The 17821-nt window shown below is 36.2% G+C and overlaps 1 protein-coding gene across 2 annotated transcripts in view; it reads left to right on the forward strand.

Annotated features, from left to right (window-relative positions):
- MEF2C (myocyte enhancer factor 2C) overlaps positions 1-17821 on the forward strand; it is a 123547-nt gene that overhangs the window by 30333 nt on the left and 75393 nt on the right. For both annotated transcript variants that reach the window (XM_086629812.1, XM_086629813.1), the window contains exon 2: positions 17530-17727. In XM_086629812.1, coding sequence (XP_086485938.1) covers positions 17674-17727 — 54 coding nt within the window. In that variant the 5' untranslated portion in view covers positions 17530-17673. The remainder of the gene's footprint in view (positions 1-17529; positions 17728-17821) is intronic.

Genomic DNA, 17821 nt, shown 5'->3' on the forward strand with positions numbered 1-17821 from the left:
ACTTAGAAATTTTAACAGTGAAAGCTGTAGTTGTAGTTAAAGTTCTTAAATTATACTTGAACATATTCAATGTGTTCTGTAGTCGTTTCATGCAAAATTGCAAAATGGAGCCTTTGATTCCTCAGTGGTCATCTCTAGGTAACATACAGGACTAACTCCTTTCTGTTAACATTGCTAGTACGGAGTCATCATCGTCATTGTTATTATTATTATTGTTATCATCATCATCATCTACTTTGAAAACGTTATGCTTTATTTTAATGGTGCTTTGTTACTGTACAGCATTGTTGTAACCTATGAGGATTTAGAGCCTGGTTACATGGTAACTCATCTCTCCTCTCCAGAACCACCGCTCATCAGAGAGACTGGGAAACATCAGCATATTTTCCCTTTATTTAAACAAGATAATGCCATAGAGGTGTGTGGGTAAGACCATATACAGTCTGCAGCTTTGATACTGGAGCAGTCTTGGACATTAAATGCAAAATCCTCAACTCTTTTTCCTATGTCTCAGCGCCATTGTTCTTATAGTAAATAGAAAAATATGCACAGAAGCAACCAGAAAGTGTGATACTGTTTTCAGGAAGTCTGTTTCCAAGCTCTACAATCAGATTTTTAAACTAATTGTAAAAACCCCTATAAAATCTTGAATTGGGTTATGATATGCCGTCGACATTTCCATCTAGTATAAGCCATTACTACTCAGATGGTTTTCACTTCTGTGGCGTAACATAGTCAGGAGGATGAACGTTTTTAAAGTATTTCGTTATGCATAATTTGTTAAATCTGAAGTAAAAGAAAAGAATGCTGGAAATTTCTTACCTAGGGACATTGTGATAAGTAAACAGCACATCAATTTGTTAATTATGCTTGAAAAATATGTTGTTTAATACCAGTGAACTGATACTTACTTGTCATTTATGCATGATCTAGTTTTAAAACTATCTGATTTTACCTATGAAGAGAGGAATTTTAGGTTTACAGAATAGGAAATCACTCTGACACAATATTTGCTTATGATGAAGAACTTGCTTTTAATTATTCTGCTGTTACTGTTAGCATCAGTTTTTTAAAGCAGATTTATTACCAGGAATAAATACTAAATTTGAAGCTGTCTTATCCAAAACATGTAGTTTTATTCTAAAAAAAAAAAAAGTATGAGAAATAAATAGAGTTCTCATCTGACTCTTGTTTATTCTATCATTTGTTAAGTACTACTTGTTCTGCACCTTGAATTTATTATTCCCATTGCAAATTGTCTCTAGGGCCAAAAGTATATTTTCCATAATAAGGCATAACAATGTGGTTGATATGGAATGGATTTTGTCCAGTCTTTTTGTCTAATCATTGCAAAATGGAAATTAATCTCTTTAGCTTGAGGCTGCATAGTTTACTGTCATTAGTTGGGGACAGTTAAAGACATGTGAAGTTTCAATAGCAGAGAAGCCTTGGGATTTTCAGCTATTTCTGAGATCTTAATCAAAAATGTTACTGATTGCTTGGGAATCAATGTACACACTCCTGAGGAAAAAAAAAGGCAGCATAACCTTAACATTATTCACAGTGTTTTGTTAAAAGGGACAATGATTCATAATGATTCTTTTTTTAATCTCAATATAACATAGTGAAGAATATTAAAGAACATTAAGAAATTTTGCTCCATGTAAATGGGTAAGAAATGTTTAGTGCTTTTGATCTTTTTGAGACAGTCTTACACATGAGTAGCTTTAAACACTTAAGAGTTTTCCTTTTGACCTCTTGGCATATTAAGATTTAACGTATTCAAAAGTCTGTGCCTATTCAGGGTTTTGGAAACCGTAGGTATAAAGTCAACAGATTCTTTGGTACCAATGTAATAAGTGCTGTTTTGAGAGAATGAACTTCATGCGGATGACGCAAACTGCAGCCCCTAGCATTGATGGAAACAGCATTTCTGAATCACTGAAGGAGTTTGAAGGGGAGAAAAGACCCTTAAAGATCATCACATTCCACTTCTGGCGAACACTATCTCTGTTACATTGTTCTCTGTTAGCACTGATCAAAATTTGTCCCTGCTTTTATCCGTCAACATGAAATTATATTTGACGGAAGAGCAGTTAAAGCATTTATTTAAAATACATTGACTAATGTCCAGTCAGACTACTGAGTTTCAAAACTTTGTTTTTCTTGGGGCTCTTTCAAACAGAAAAGAGGAAGCACTTCCTTTTACAACACGATGTCAAAACAAGGACGCACACGCTCACATACGCGCACACGTACAAACAAAGTACTATTCAGATCGCTTCAGAGTTCGCTGACACATAGGATCTTAAACGATAGCAGGCAAAAAAATGCATAATGATTGCAAAAAAAATAACAGCTTAATTATGCAGTGTCTCAGTAATTAAAATATTGCTGTGCAAAATATAAGGAATAAAGACTGTTGTTTGGAATAAAGTCAGGGTTCCGTGCTAACAAAGCAACAGGCTTCCTTTTCCACGCATGTATGTGTGAAAACTCTTTTCAATCGATGTATTTATTTGAAGGATGATTGCAGGCTACATTCAGATCTCACTTTCACCAGTGCAGGTGTGAAATAATGGAGCTGGCTGCAGGGCAGTTTGACTCGGGGCGGTGCATTTGGATAGCGAGGATCCCAGTGCTGGCCCCGGGCCGTGGTACGCAGTTTTACCCTACTGCAATTTTTGTAGCAATAAGGACATGTTGTGTTTTCAGAGGAGTACCTTGACAGCAAAGTGCATCAGTGAAGGCCACCTAACTCACAACGAAGGTCTATCTTTTAAAATAGCACTAAACCAAACTAACTGTTTTGTTTTGGCAGGGGTCTTAACTCTTTGCAGCACGACAGTCAGAATAGTAAAGAGTGTTATAGTACCCGGATCTCTCTAAGCTGTAACTCCAAACCTGGAGGAAATACTATAATTAGGGGCTTCTTTTTCTCTAGTTTTTTTTAAAAATATAGTATCCATTATCAATGTAAACATTCAGAAGCCCAGACTAGTATTTCTTTTTAAAATGCAGAATTTTTATTTGTGACAGCTGCATTGGATCTTTAATCATATATTATCTTTATGGGAGCCTTTTTCTAACATATGTTAATTGGCTGTTTTCTGTGACAAATTATGAGCTCTTACTTTGATGAGGTTCAATTGCAATCATGTTGGAGTTGAGTATGTGGAGTTTCCAGCCCCTGCTGGCTCCTTAAACCACTACAAACATCTGCACGTCACTGCAGTGCTGAGTAATGGTGGGATTTGGGTTGATCTGATTTCTGTACAGATTTTTTTCCACAGGATATTTTCAGCTCTTTGCACTAAATCTGTTACAGGGTTTGCTGTTTTTAGCAAAAGAATGATCTAAAATTAACATCTCATGGGATTATTAGGATACAATGAGAAATAATTTGCAGCACAGTACACTGAAATCTTTTTTAATCTTCAGAAAATTCAGTGTGCTGTTAGAAATTGTCTGTCAACTGTTATGGCATGTTACAGTTCAAATTTACTGGAGTCATATAGCATTTCCGGAGTCAAACTATTGCCTGCCTTTTGAAGTAATTTTTTTTTTTTTAAGTCCATAAATGTAACATTTGCAAGTTCTTTAAAAATAAATTTATTTTACTTTTTGAGAAGCAGTTGGCATCACTTTAAATTTTTATATTTTTTCAAAGAAAAGTGTGTTTCCCAGCTGGACAGGAAATGTGTCTAATTATGTTTTACATAAACTTGCACATCTTCCTGCTAGAAAGGAAAATGTTGTACTGAAATTTAGTGTCTTTCTATCTTTTCTTATGTTTAAGAAATACCGTACTTACATTTGTTCAGTATGTAAAATAAAGAAATGTAGAAAGCTTTCACCACAATGGAAGCAGTATTGTTTTGAGCTTTTTTTACTTGTTACTTGCTCTCTTAATGATAATTGTGCACATAATCTTATCTTGTGCAGCAATTCATTAGAAATATTGAGATAGAAATTGCATGCTATATTTTGATATGTTATTACTCAAAAGCTGTTCTTAGGGTGAATATGCAGAAATGTGAAATCTATATTTAATAGAGAGAGAGCAGTCTGGTCATAAAATGGATGGAGCATCATCTTTTCAAAAACTGTGTCAAACAATATCAATTACATTGCAATTAATTTAGCAGAACACCACACAGCTCAGCGTTGACCTAAACCAAATGGCAGTAGATAAATCTGTCCCATTTGTTCTTCAGAGAAAAGATGGGGGTTAAGTTTCCAGGCAGGTGTTAAGAGTTTAGAATAAAAAGAGCCAGATGTGTATGGAAGCCACTTCAGTCTCACGAGGCTGGTTTTAATTCAGCTATTTCCCTGGAGTACTGCACAATCAATGAGTTCCAAATCCTGGGGCTACCTGCCTTTACATGAAATCTGGGAACATTTCTTCACAGCATCCTACTGAACATGTGTGGAAAAATTAGAGCAGAAATTAAAGGTAAAAAAAGGCTAACCTCAGAAGTTACACGAGTGTCACATTTCTTTCGATTTCTGATAAAGGAAGAGATGATAACCGAGTAGAAATGCGTGAAGAACAGGTACATGACTGAAAGGAGAATTGTAATCAGTGCAAAATTTGTACCGTGGATATTTAATATATTTTCCTAATCACTGCTCGTTGTAGGCAGTGTTTTAAAAGTAAGCATATGTAGGTCATATGCAGCACAGTGAAAGGCAGTAAAGCTAGGTGAATCAAATCAGGGAGGGGTTTCAAAAGGAGGATTTTGAGCATGTTGTCCCCACTTCAATACGTCTGTAAAAGTAAATTGATGCATTGTATCTTGAATTAGTCTACACAATGGCATTCAGTTCCACTTGATAAGATGAGCTTAATTGGCTTTAAGAAAATAAAGCAAGGTAAAGAAAGATGTACAAGTGAAAGAGAGGGCTTGGCACTTTATTGGATTTTGAGGCCTGAGAGCCATGTGTCTTAATTGGGGCCAGTTGGGATCATTTAATAATTGCTGTCAGAAGATCAAATTTAATTCTCTTTATAAAAAGACCACAGTGGGATAGAGTTAAACAAATTGTCATCTGAGGTTTCAAATGAACGAAGCTTTAATTAGGTTGATTAGGATGCTGTAAGAGAGAGAGAGTAAGAAACAGGAAATTGATGAATCTGCTGTGTACCATGTTGAACCTTATATGACAGTACTGTCAAATATCTTTATTTCAAGAAGATACACATTAGCATAAAGGGCTATAGTGCTAGAACAACATGTGTATATAAATGCTTTAGATATACAAGATAATTACAACTTTCTGAAATCAGTGATTTTAAACACAGATATTAATATTTTTATGATCATCATCTTGTCCTTAACATTACTTTCATACATTTTTAAATCTGCTAAATGATCTTCTCTATTTGTTTACATACTCACTGACTATGCCAGATGAGAGTTATAGTAAATCTACTGAAAGCCCTCGGGATTTCTCTATTGTGTAATAAATAGTCACTGTATTTAGTTCTCAGAATATTTGTATGAAGAAATCTCCAGGTTTCTTATCCCTGGTTTCCAGCAGAGAAACTGAGTAAAAATTGAAGGTGGCATGAAATATTTTTGGCAGAAAAGGGAGCAGATCTCAGCCATGTTTGCATCCCAACCTTAAATTCAATTCTTTACAGTATGCTGCCTGCTACTTTTGCTGAAGCTGTCTGTTTCTAAGAGTATTTTTTGTCAGAAATCACCTTGCATATCAATAGAGCTCAAAAAGTGCCATTTCTGAGAAAACATAATGTACATTCAAGGCCACAAAAAGATTTAGCTAATGTATCTTTGTATTGATTGTGTTTTGGTTTTTTTCAGTATGCTTCTAGAACAGTAATAAAACGAGCAATGCTGGCAATGATCCGTTTAGGAAAAAAAATACCTCATTCCAGATAGAATGACTATCAAGCAAATTGCACTGTATTTCCCTCTGCAAATTAAGCACATTTTATATGTCTGTTTTCTTCTGATATTTGTCAATGATATTGATTTTTTTTGCATTGGCTACTGCCGAATGCAATGTGGTTTGTATGTGTAAGAAATAAAATAAATAAATCCAGCTGCATGTGCTAATGGAGTGGTTACAGCTGAGGTTCAGTAAGCAGGGTGTGATGCTCACTTGTGGCTTTTGTCGTTGTAGGCAGTGGTAGGTGCACCTCTGTGGTGAACACCTTCCGTTTCAGTAGAAAATCTGCTTTTACAGGTCTTGAGGTGAGAGCTGTTAGACTCTGATTCTGTGAAAAATTAGAAGAACAAATCCTCATGTGGAAAATATGAATTGGTTACCTAATACAATGTTCAAAACCTGAATGTGAACTATGATGTGGTTGAACAGCACGCTAAATTAGATGGGGCTATTTATGTCTTTGTAACTGATTCGAGATGTATCTTTAGTATCTAAAGTGCAGCTCTTTTAGCTCTTTATCTTATCAGAGCATAACTCCTCAGTGTGCTGCATATCTTATGTTTCTCTATTCTCTTTCTTACTCTCTTCTTATGTAAAGATTGTTTAATACAAATATATCTATTGCTTGTCCCTTTCTCCACCACAAAGGACAAAAAAAAAAATCTGTAAAATACCCCATTAAGCCAGAACAACAAAAAATTCCTTGCTCAACAGATAACGTAAGTCAGTTGTTTCAGGCACCTTGCCTGTTTCTTCTCCCACGAGGCATATTTTTCTGTTTTCTCCCTCACAGCAAATTCCATGTTATCTTTTCTTTCTTATAGCCATGTCTGTTTATGCATTTTTTGCAGCTCCAAACCAGTGGGAATCCAGTTTGGATCTTCCAGCGTAGAGAGATGCCTCTTGTCAAGATACAGCTAGGAGGTGGAAAGCAAGTAGCTTCAGCAAATGAGTGATGGTGTGCTAGCACTAGCAGATACTGCCAGTTACTTTACTTCTTGGTAATAAGAACCTTCCATTTTTCTCCCAGATGCCTCATCCTGAACATGCAACATTCCAGACATGAGGCACCAAACAATATATATGCAAGGTTTATTTCCTATCATGTGGCTTATAAGAGGTATCAGATCTTTGTAATCACAATATATGTGCTTCTTTGCTATACTGCCACTGTACTTTTTTTTTCCTTTTTTTAGAACAGATGTATCCTGAGTTCATGTGTTTCTACTTACATTGTGTGTATTTTGTATATTTAACAGCAGCAACCTGTCCTAACTTATGAGCTTTATAATCTTATAATCTTTCCATTAGAGAAAGACATCTATTTCACGGAGGCAGTTCCTCACTTCTATTCAGTGAAATGCAGGTGGTTTAATTTTTTTTTTTTATTAGCCTTATTATGTACCTGACATACATTTCATCTCCTTTTGTCCTTGGGAAAAAAAATGTCTGAGTGGGACTGGAAGCATTAATGTAGACTTTTCAGCTGTCATGGTCATTGGGAAGATTGATATATTTCCTCTGTCTTTTTTTTTTTTTTCCTTCCTTTTTCCTCCTCATTTTGAGCCTGCAGCTGTCTCTGGGCAAGCAGTTGAGTTCAGGGAGTGTCATAGTTTTTGTACTCATATTTATCGTATTAACATTTACACAGAATGAATGAACAGTTAGCAGCTCAGGAGCTCTCCACCATGTTGTGCAGTCTACATTTCAGAGGAACTATATTTAATTCTTGACACTTCTGGGAAGGTCAGGAATTAAAGTGTGTTTCTAGAACTGGATATACAAAAGAGAGAAGCAGAACATTCTTATATCTAATCATTCCTCTTTAAGAAACAAATTGCCAGATGCAGGATGTACTGATCTGAGGTTGCTTTAGAAAACTGATAAAGGTACTTGAATTTAGAAGTTATGTGTTTAGGTCTATGTTGTGGGAAAACCAGCCTTCTGTTTCTGTGGTAGTATGGGTGTAGCTGAGATGGTCAAACATGACAAACAAGAGACAGTTTCTAGGCAGAAGTAAGATATTTCACTAGACCAGCTTCTGTAGCTGGAAAAAAAGGATGAGTTTTGGGCACACTGAGAAGGGCTTGTACACCATAAAGGCAATATATTTTTTCCAGCTTGGTTAATCTATAATAGACACTAACTCTGCTTACAAAGCTTGTCTAACTTCTTTTTCAGTACTAGTGGTGGACCTGTTCTCATGTTTGCATTGGTATAAAGGAGTAGCTACATACAAATCAGTAGCATTCTCTGGGTTTAAAATCATATCTGCCTGAGACTCAGTCCATCTTTGACAAGTCAGTGATTGCTTTGGGTGACTGGTTTCGTCATACAAGATATATTGGTGAAAAACAAACAAACAAACAAATAAATAAATGTATAAGGCATTAGTCAATCCATATAGAATCAAGTTTCTCAAGCCTGAGTAGGATAACAGCAAACTACTAGCTATTTAGTTTGAGAGACTGGCACATACAGTTTCCATGGATCTCCCAATATTTGGTCAGACTTTGAAGAATTTCTGTGGCTCAGGGACACCGGGCTGAAGTCTCTCATGATTGATTGCTTCAGTTCTCTAGCAGGAAGTTGAACCATGTTAGGAGATACGCTTAAGAGATATTGCCCCCTTTTGGCTTGACTAGCTAGCCAAATTCAGGGTGTTACAGGTTGTTTCCATTAGGGCAGGGAAACTGAAAAGTGACTCAAGTATTTCCTTGATACTGTTTGTTTACAAAGATTTCTTGTATCTCTAAATGTAGCAAGACTAGAGAATTAATGTCCATTATCAAGTACTAATGTTTAGAGTTCCCTTTCCCATCAGCAGTACCTCCAAAGCCATTTCTCTGTGTCAGTTTTACTTCAAGGTTCTACTCCCTGTATTCTCTGTAACTGAGCTGTCTCCCAGCGTCTCTCAATTTTCAGCCATGGTCACAAAACACGAACCTCCATAACACCTAACAAAGTTTTTTGCTGTCTTTTATTCAAGTATCCAGATCTATAAGATCACAAAAGTTATACTTACCAGCAGTAATCCTACCTCTTCTACCTTCCTTCATCTTCCAGCCGTTACTCAAGTTACTCTTAAAATGGCAACACCATGAGCAACACTTCGCAGTCAGAAAAAATGTTATAGCACCTTAACATTTATACAGTTTTGCTGTCAGGATATTTCCCATCACTAACCCAAAACAGTTTTACTTTCATTCAAGCTTTACCTTGACAGTTTTTGTCACTCACTTTGGTCATAGTGGAAAGGATTCTTTTTATTAACTCCTTCACAATATTTCTATAGAGTCTGCTGTCTGGCAGAGACACACATTTTCTTTTAGTGAGGAACTTATTCACAGCTCAGTTTTTCTTCTTTTAATTTCTACACTTATGTTCCCAGTTTTAAGGTACTTTCATCCTCAGTTTTGCCCATTCTACCTCCTGGATGATCCTTCCTGATTTTCAGCTTAGTCTTTGAACCAGATACAGTGCTCACTCATTTATTTGCTCAGTACCTTAAAGCGACTTCAGGTTCTTACTATGTTTTGTCCTGTTCATTCATGCCACAAAATTCCTGTTTCTAAAGGTTTTCACTTTTCTCTAGAAACTTCCTGAAATTTTCATTTGCAAATTTGTAAGACATCTCTTTTCAAAAGATCATTACTAAGTATCTACAATCCAAATCTTTACTTCTCCTCACAGAGATGAAGTGGTGGTGCAGCACAAACCTAGAATAGCAGAACTCGGCTTGTGTTGTTAAAAGTAGATAGGCATGATTACAGTGCTCTTTGACTGAGAAAACTGAGGATCCTGGGTCACAGTATATAAAATTCCTCTGGAGTTTGTTGAATGAAAATGAAGGAGACCGGGTCTGTGTAGATCTGAACAAGCCCACCTGTTTTACCCAAAATTTCCTCTTCTTCATCTGCTCTGTCTATTGCCTCAAGACTGATCACTGACCGTAGTTCCAACACTGCCGTCTCCAACTCTCTTGTCTGAACGCATGTACCAAGCTTCCTTGTATTTCTGCAATTCAGCAAATTATAAGCAGAAAGTAATCAAAAATCCTTTCTGTTAACAAAGAATTAAGGAATCCTTTTGAGAATCAATCCTTACTTTCTTCAGTAGCAGAGAATCTAAAATTGTCTGCCACTGGTATTGGCTTTACCACGCACTTGTGCCCAGGTTCAGACTGTGATTGGATATTGCAGTACATAGCTTTTTCCAGTAATACCTGGAATTGTCTTCTGATTCTTAAAAGCCATTGTGGGGATTTGTGTTCCTCACCACGGACTTCCTCACATACAAGCGCTAGTAACAAATCTGTAAATCTAGATCTAACCACAGCCAGAGACTGCTTTCAGGTGGTGCAATGACTTAGCTCTAGAGATCTCAGACTTTTCCCGTAATAAGCCAACACTCTCCTAAGTCCTTTGTATTTGTGTATAAGACTGGTCCCAAACTGTAAGCGTCAGTATCTTACCTGGCATGAAAGATGTCTTTAAATATAGGTAGACCAAGATCACAGTAGTTCCAAGACATCTTCTCAACACACAAGTTGCTAAATCATGCTCTGTTGACCACTGAAATTATTCTTCTTCTTCCCCTCCAGCCCATTAAATGACAGAGTGAATTTATAAAACACCTTTCCTGATATTTATCACACATATATTAACTATAATGCAATCCAATCGATTTATTAGCTCTGAACTATCAAGACTCCTAGCTGAAATTGCAACAGTCCAGTTTCCCTACTCCATTTTCAGACAGGTTCCCATTCCTAGTCACTGTCTCCATTTCAGACTAATTAGGTGATTCAGTTTTCAGTCCTTTATTTTTTCCCTTGTATTATTAGCTTTTCTGACTCAATACACTGTTACGCTTGAGCCAGTCTCCCAAGAACTTCAAGGATAGTATTCCATATTGATTGGTCAGACTCCCATTATGTCTGTCTAGCTGCCAAAGGCATATCATGAACCTAATCATGAACCTGTAAAATTTTCCTTTGAACTATTTGCTTTCCACTTTTTTCAACTAGGTGATGGGTAGACACTAAAATACTACATGCTAGTCATTGTAGATTTAAAATCAGCTTCTCATGGATACGTTTTTTAGTGCACTAGCATTTCACTTAATTTCTTTCCTTAAAATATGCATTAGTGTCTGCATCCTTTGCTTTACAAATCAAATATTCTTCATCTATTCTTCAAAAATGTGGTAAATTAGCCGAGTCTTCCTTTCTTCATCAAGCGTAGCAGCCACATATCTCTTCTCACTGGGCTGCAGGCAATCAGTTTTCATCTAGATTGCTGGTGGTTGCTTCCTCTTTTGGTGCACCGCTGCAAGGTATGACTCACCATCTGTGGCAAATGCCACAATCACTTGGAAGGCCTTTGGCCTCCTATCATGGATCTTTATCAGCATGTCCAGGTTTGGTATAGCATGTAAGTACTATTCAGAAAACCCTCCTTCACTGTGCCTGGTGGATGACTCTCAGCACATCCTCTGGAAGGTAAGCTGAAGTCACTCCTTTCCTTTTCATATGGGCACGGATCAGCTTAAATTGATAGGTGGCTACAGACTGGATATTCAGCATCTGGATAACTCAGTCTTTTGAAAAGCAAAGTCTTTGGCGTAGTGCAGTAGGGCTACTATTAGGAAGTACCATCTTCTCCACTATTTTGGCAATGATGCTAAGTTTGCCTACAAAAACTTTTCAGGGGAGCTTTGCAAAACAAAAGCAAGTGAAACTCTGCCACCCACGTTGCATAAGTTCTTGCTCTGTGAGATAAGTTGGCGCTGTATTTGAGTCCTAACCTACAGTGAGCACAGTTGTCTGATTCGAGGGAGAGGAAGTATTCTTACAACTAGTTTTCAGAAGTGTTGAACTCCAAACTCCAAAAAATTAATGATGCTTGATATTCTCTTTCCTCTTCCTGCTAGGCATACAAATAATGATATTGATTATAAATAGGACAGTAACTTGCCTGAAAGAGGGGAATTTTCTGCAATTCTTTGCTATATTGTCAGTGTAATAGGAATATGTTCAAATAGAAATGTGAAAAGCAAATAAGTGTATCTCCTGAAGCTCAGACTTAAAAATAAACAGATTCTGCTATATTTCACAAATAAATAAATGCATAAATGGAGTATCAGTTGGAATAGACAATCTTACAAATTCAGCTGATGCTATCAAAATCAGCAGTAAAATTAGCAAAATATGAATTCAGAATAAATTATTTAAGTTTTCTCTAAAACTTTTAATTAACAACTTAAATATAGGGAATTATTTTACAGTGTGAAAGTTTATGAAGATTTTACTCCTGCTTCGATGCAGAACTTCATTGGCCTGGAATTCTTCTCTGTTATAAATTAAACTCATGCCATAAATCAGGAATCAGGTTAGATAAATTAAAAAATAAATAAGCTTTGGTAGTTAAAGATTACAAATATTTTCTTCATGTACAGACTTCTTCAGTTTGACATACTCTCTCTTTACTAGTCTCTAGTATTTCATCTGTTATGTTATATCCATTATGGCTTAAATGTTTGTTTTATACTTCCTGTAGCAAAATTCGTGATCTCTTGCGAGTTAAATTTAGTAGATCAGAATTAACTCCCTTCCAATCTTTTCATGTGGCAGCCTGGCCATAAGATCAAAACACATAAATGTAGGTTATGTTTAATTTCTAAATCAGGGTGTTGTGGACAGATGTTTCAGACTTTAAGATGACTCAGATTCATTTGTTGCATGCCTTTCTGCCTGGATAACCATACTGTAGATCATGCCATTTCAGCTTTACCGATGTATTGCCGTGGTGATGACATATATAATTTTATCATAACCTTTCTGTCAATGGCCCAGACTGTGTCTTCTGTAATGACCATGCAACCAAACCACATTGAATGGGAAGGACCACTTCTGTCTTTTATGTCAGCTGATCTCAGTCGGACAACACGAGATATGATCATTACTTTCACCCTTTTCTGTATTTCTTTCAACTTTTTCCAGAGCAAGGTGACACACCCAACGTGACCAGTGTCTTTATTTGGTGCAGTATGCCCAGCTGTTTCTTCACTGAGTGACTGTCTTTGTCTGTATATGGAACATAGTCAGCTGGGGCTTTTACAAAAAACATTTCAGTGACCATTTTATTTGAATATGTGTTCCCCGCTCCGGATTTTCATGGTTGTGTTGCAGTTTTTGCAGCTAATTTTTCATCAGAAAAGTAGCTGATGTATTCTTACTCAGTACATTTAGATTTTTATTTAGAACCCGGTTCCAAACTCTTTTGAGTAAATAGAAGACTCGCATAAAAAGATTTCATAGATCTTTGAAGTTACTTTTATTGAGATAAGAACGGTAAGAGAATAGGGACAGCATTTTTTTGTTTGCTTCCTTACATCAGGACAATAAAGAAAAAAAAAGGTTTGGTTCTTTAGTTTTAACTTAATCAATGCACTTAGAATGCAAGCTGCTTAATGGAACAGGGACATCTTTATGGCAAGCTTGTTTCTTTTGTAAAGCAACCATGAAAATGCTAAACTCTAGCACACTTGAACTTAGTTTTTCTCTGGCTGCCTTCTTGTTTATAAATTAAATATTTTGACTCTCCTGTTTTGATACTCCTTATTTCCCCTGGTGTGACTGTTCAAAGAAAACTCTGTCTGGGGTGTTGCAGCAGAGCAGATTCAGACAGTTCTGCTCGGAGAAGGAAGTGGAGAGTTTTGGTTCCCATTTTGCACTTCTGGAACAGTTTAGGGAAGGAAGCACCTTTACACCTTTTATTGTTCGTGGTTGCTGACATCATATCCTTCCCTGACCGCTCTGTGCGTGTTTCCTGCCATTCTATCAAGATTCTTCTGTGTTGCAGAGAAGGGATAGTGGCTGTGCATGTGTGTGTGTGTGCGCGCGCCGTGTGTCTGTGCGTGAATGTACGAAGGAGAGACAGGAGCGGCCAAGTCATCTGCTGCGTTGTCCTTTAGCGCTTTTCCCTTCTCAAGGTTCAGATCAATCTTCTGTCAGCCACCGCTGCCTCTGCCAAATCATATAGTGAACAGAAGCCCGCCAAAAATGAAGTTCCTCTTTTTGTAAGCAGTCTGATTATTTTTTTTTTTTCTGTTTGGGTTTGCAGAAAGAAAAAATGCTGAAGACTGTACCACCATAGCATGTAACTATGTGCTTCTTTAAGTGCAATTTGTTTGCATGTAACCATGTCATTAAGTTGGAAGGTTTCTTTTATGTGGAGACTTACTTCAACAAAGCTTCTGGAACTATTTCAAGTTCCTTTTTAGATTCTCTTGGATAATGAAAGCCTGCGGTGCTATTTCAGTTTTCTAGTACCTTCAACGTTTCTAGCTAGTGTGCTTTGTTAGTGTTAGGAAAATACAATTTATCAGTTAACAGGAAATTTAAATACTTAATATGTAACCTTTAATCCTGCAAGAACTTCAAAAAATATTGAGAACACTGGTGATTCCTAAAGCAGCCGTGGGGATTTGTTGGTCTCCAGAGTTCTTTACATTCTGTTTGATTAGGAAGTCACCGGCCTTTGAAGGTTATAGCACTTGAATCAGATGTCTTGATTTACTCACCTGTATCTAATTGATTTGGAATCAATCCAGCATCTGCTTTAGATATGTACATGTGCAAATGTATATACTAATTAAATTAATAGACCTATAGGCAAACACATAGTAAGAATAGCACATGAAGCAGTATGCGTTGATACGTATATGCGTGTGAAAAAGTAAGACAGATATAGAGAATACCACAGCACTTCCAATTTGTTTCTAGTAGCAGTAAAAATGGCAGAAATTTTTTTTGAAAAGGAAATAAATTTGTTAGAAAAACTGAAAAGCTTTTATTTGAAATTAGACTAGAAAGCAAAAAGCAAACGGGAGAGAGATTTTTTTCGTCAATGCAAGAAAACTCAACCCACTGCCTGTTGAAGCAAAACTATGTTTCTTTGCAAACTGTACGTTGGATACACATGACCTAATACATTCTGTCTTCTCCTTCAGGTTCTCTCAGATCGTATGATAATATTTAATAATCAGATCATCCTTCCTTCCCTTCAGCTTTATTTTCCTACACATCTATTTTTCCTCCTAAAATAAAACTAATGTACTTAGTGGATTACTAGATGTAACGAAGAGCAAAATTCTGCTCACCAAGTGTGGCGTGAATTACTTTAAGATAATTTTATGCAGATCATAGGCATTTTAAGTGTTCTGACCTTAAACCATCTATAAAAGCTTTTGTTGTTTGAAGACTTTTCTTAAATGTGGAACTGATGTGTGGGGGGGAGGGACTCAACATATTGCTCCTCCACTAAGATTTTTGTCCTTCCCGGTAGATTTTCTCAGTATTCAGTGATTGTTCTGATCTCGCTCAGCATCAGCATCTTGATCTGCAGAGCAGCTCTCATCCTTGCTAACCTGTCACCGCTGCTCTAATCTGTCCACTCTGACCTTCCACCTTGCAGTGAATAAGGGCTTTGGCAGGCGTAGTGCTGTAAGCCGATAGTGCCACTGGCTTCAGCTGAATGAAAGGAAAGGAAATTGTTCCATATGCATTTGCTGTGGATTAGCGTATTGGCTTACTGTGACAGAGAAAGCCTGTTAGACTCCTTTGGGTCCTGCATGTGCATGGGAAACACCACTCTAACTTGCTCTTTGTGTCGGAGGTAAGACTGTAGGAAAAACAGGAAAGAAACCCAGTCCGAGCAAATTTAAAACTGTTTCTAAAAGTAGACTGGGTTTGTTTGTCAACACTGAGTATCAGATAAGACTGTCTCCTAGCTCTGTTTGGAAAAAAAGTTTTAGAAATACATTTAATCAATTTAATTTCTTTCAAAGTTTTGGACTTCTGTTTTTTATTGTAAATAATACGATCAAGCGCCTTTGTGCCTTTTTAAGCAGTGAGAAGTTGAACTGTTTTCAAACAAGTAAAAGCAGCAAAGAATTTTTGCAGCCTTTACACTTTATTATATTGGCAATATGAATTGTTCCATGTTCTGCATTATGGTAATGATTCAGGCATATACAAGTATGCCTAGCAAATAATATAAAAAGGCATTCATGTACAGAAAGGTAATAAGTATTATACTTTAAAATTTGTTTTGCCCAGCAGATTAATTATATCATAGTGGCTAGTTGGAAGACTCACCCTGACTGCTTATTTCCTAACTTATCTTTTTCTTAGAGTGGTAAAACACTTGAGCAGCTTAAAGTTTAATGTATGCAAAGAAAATCAAGAGAGAATTGAAGATCAGAATGAGTGAGGTCTAGCTTTTCTACCTCAGTAGCTTTGAATCAGAGCCAAATAATGGATTAAATGGCCAGGACATCGGCTTAGTGTTACGTAACATATTGTGAGAATTTATCAGGTTGGCTTCGACACTACGAGTTTAAAATAAAGGAACACCAGCCTCTGGTTTAAAGTTAGTAAATTTTTATTTCCAAGGCAATATTTCTAATACGTTATGGATCTAGCATAAACACAAGAAAAATAATTTAAAATTAATCTTGTTCAAATTTTTTTTCTCTTCTATAGTTAAAAGAACTCTCTGCTGTTCTGTTCAAAATATGTAAATATAAAAATACAGTAGATGAAGGTTAAAAAGGGAAAGAAATTGCGTCTTTTACCTTTATAGTAGACTGAATATAATTTCTGTATTTTCTTCTCTTTCTATCAAGTCTTTTATTGCTAAAAATACTTCGTGTATCATACTAATTTTGTGATTTATGACATTTTGTGAAATATGGAATGTGTACTGTGTTATGTATTTTATATATTGCATCTAACTGTCCTTCCTTTTGCGATAGAACCGATATCATAAAGTTAAGGAAGCTTGTATCAGTGCATACTAAAACTGTGAAAATATTTTTCAAAATATTTTAAAATTATCATCTGTCCCTATTATTATGTGCTATATAGCTTGTCTTTTGGTGCAAGAATTTTTATAAGGAAAGATATATGTGTTTGCTAGTTATAAATCATTCGTCAGAATGTTTTAGAATTTGCATTGAAATGAAACGAGGGAAAATGCACTACCGTTTTCTTCGAGTATCTTGAGTAATACTTGCACTACTCTATATTCTTAAAGAATAAGGTTAAAAATTTTGGATTTAAAGTCGCTGACATCCTTCATATATCAAGTAACACTTTAATAAAGGTCCATCCTATTTGCATAATGAGGGACATTATCACCTCTGCTGTCAAAACACAAGATTGTTTTCCCTTCAGAAATGAATTAGCTGGCCTACTTAGCATACATAGGTACAGAAAGGTTCATTAACTCTCTGATTTAGGTAATTTTTCATATTAGAGCAGTGAGTGATATTTAAACCTAGAGACACTTAATTCCGTTAAAGTTTTGGCAACGTGTATTTCAGTCCTTTTATTCATTTCTCGATATTTTGGCAGGTTTATTCACAAAAAGGCTTTGAATTAAATTATTATTTCTCTATACATTGCTTATTTTACAGATGCAATAAATTTTTATTGTCATCTACATGTACACTAAATTATAATGAGGATGCTTGGTCAGCTCCATATAGTAACTTTCTTCTGGTTGTCAATTTTTTAATAACATTGGATTTCCTTTCTGTGTTTAGCAGGAACGGATGCAGGGGACTGTGAACTGAGTAGTGCAAGTGCTGAAGAAGGAGGTTTGTTTTGAGGAAACGGGAAAGAGGAAGAAAAGAGAAGGGAAAAATACATAATTTTAAGGAAGAAGGAGAGAAAAAAAAACGGGGACTATGGGGAGAAAAAAGATTCAGATTACAAGGATTATGGATGAACGTAACAGACAGGTGAGTAGCAAAAATACCGTATTTGGACATCATATTATATTTCTAAGGTGACTTATTCTCATAAGTGATTAAAAAGTTGGTAACTTTGTGTAGA

This window comes from Tauraco erythrolophus, chromosome Z (assembly GCF_009769465.1).
Source record: "Tauraco erythrolophus isolate bTauEry1 chromosome Z, bTauEry1.pri, whole genome shotgun sequence".
In the NCBI taxonomy this organism is placed as follows: domain Eukaryota; kingdom Metazoa; phylum Chordata; class Aves; order Musophagiformes; family Musophagidae; genus Tauraco; species Tauraco erythrolophus.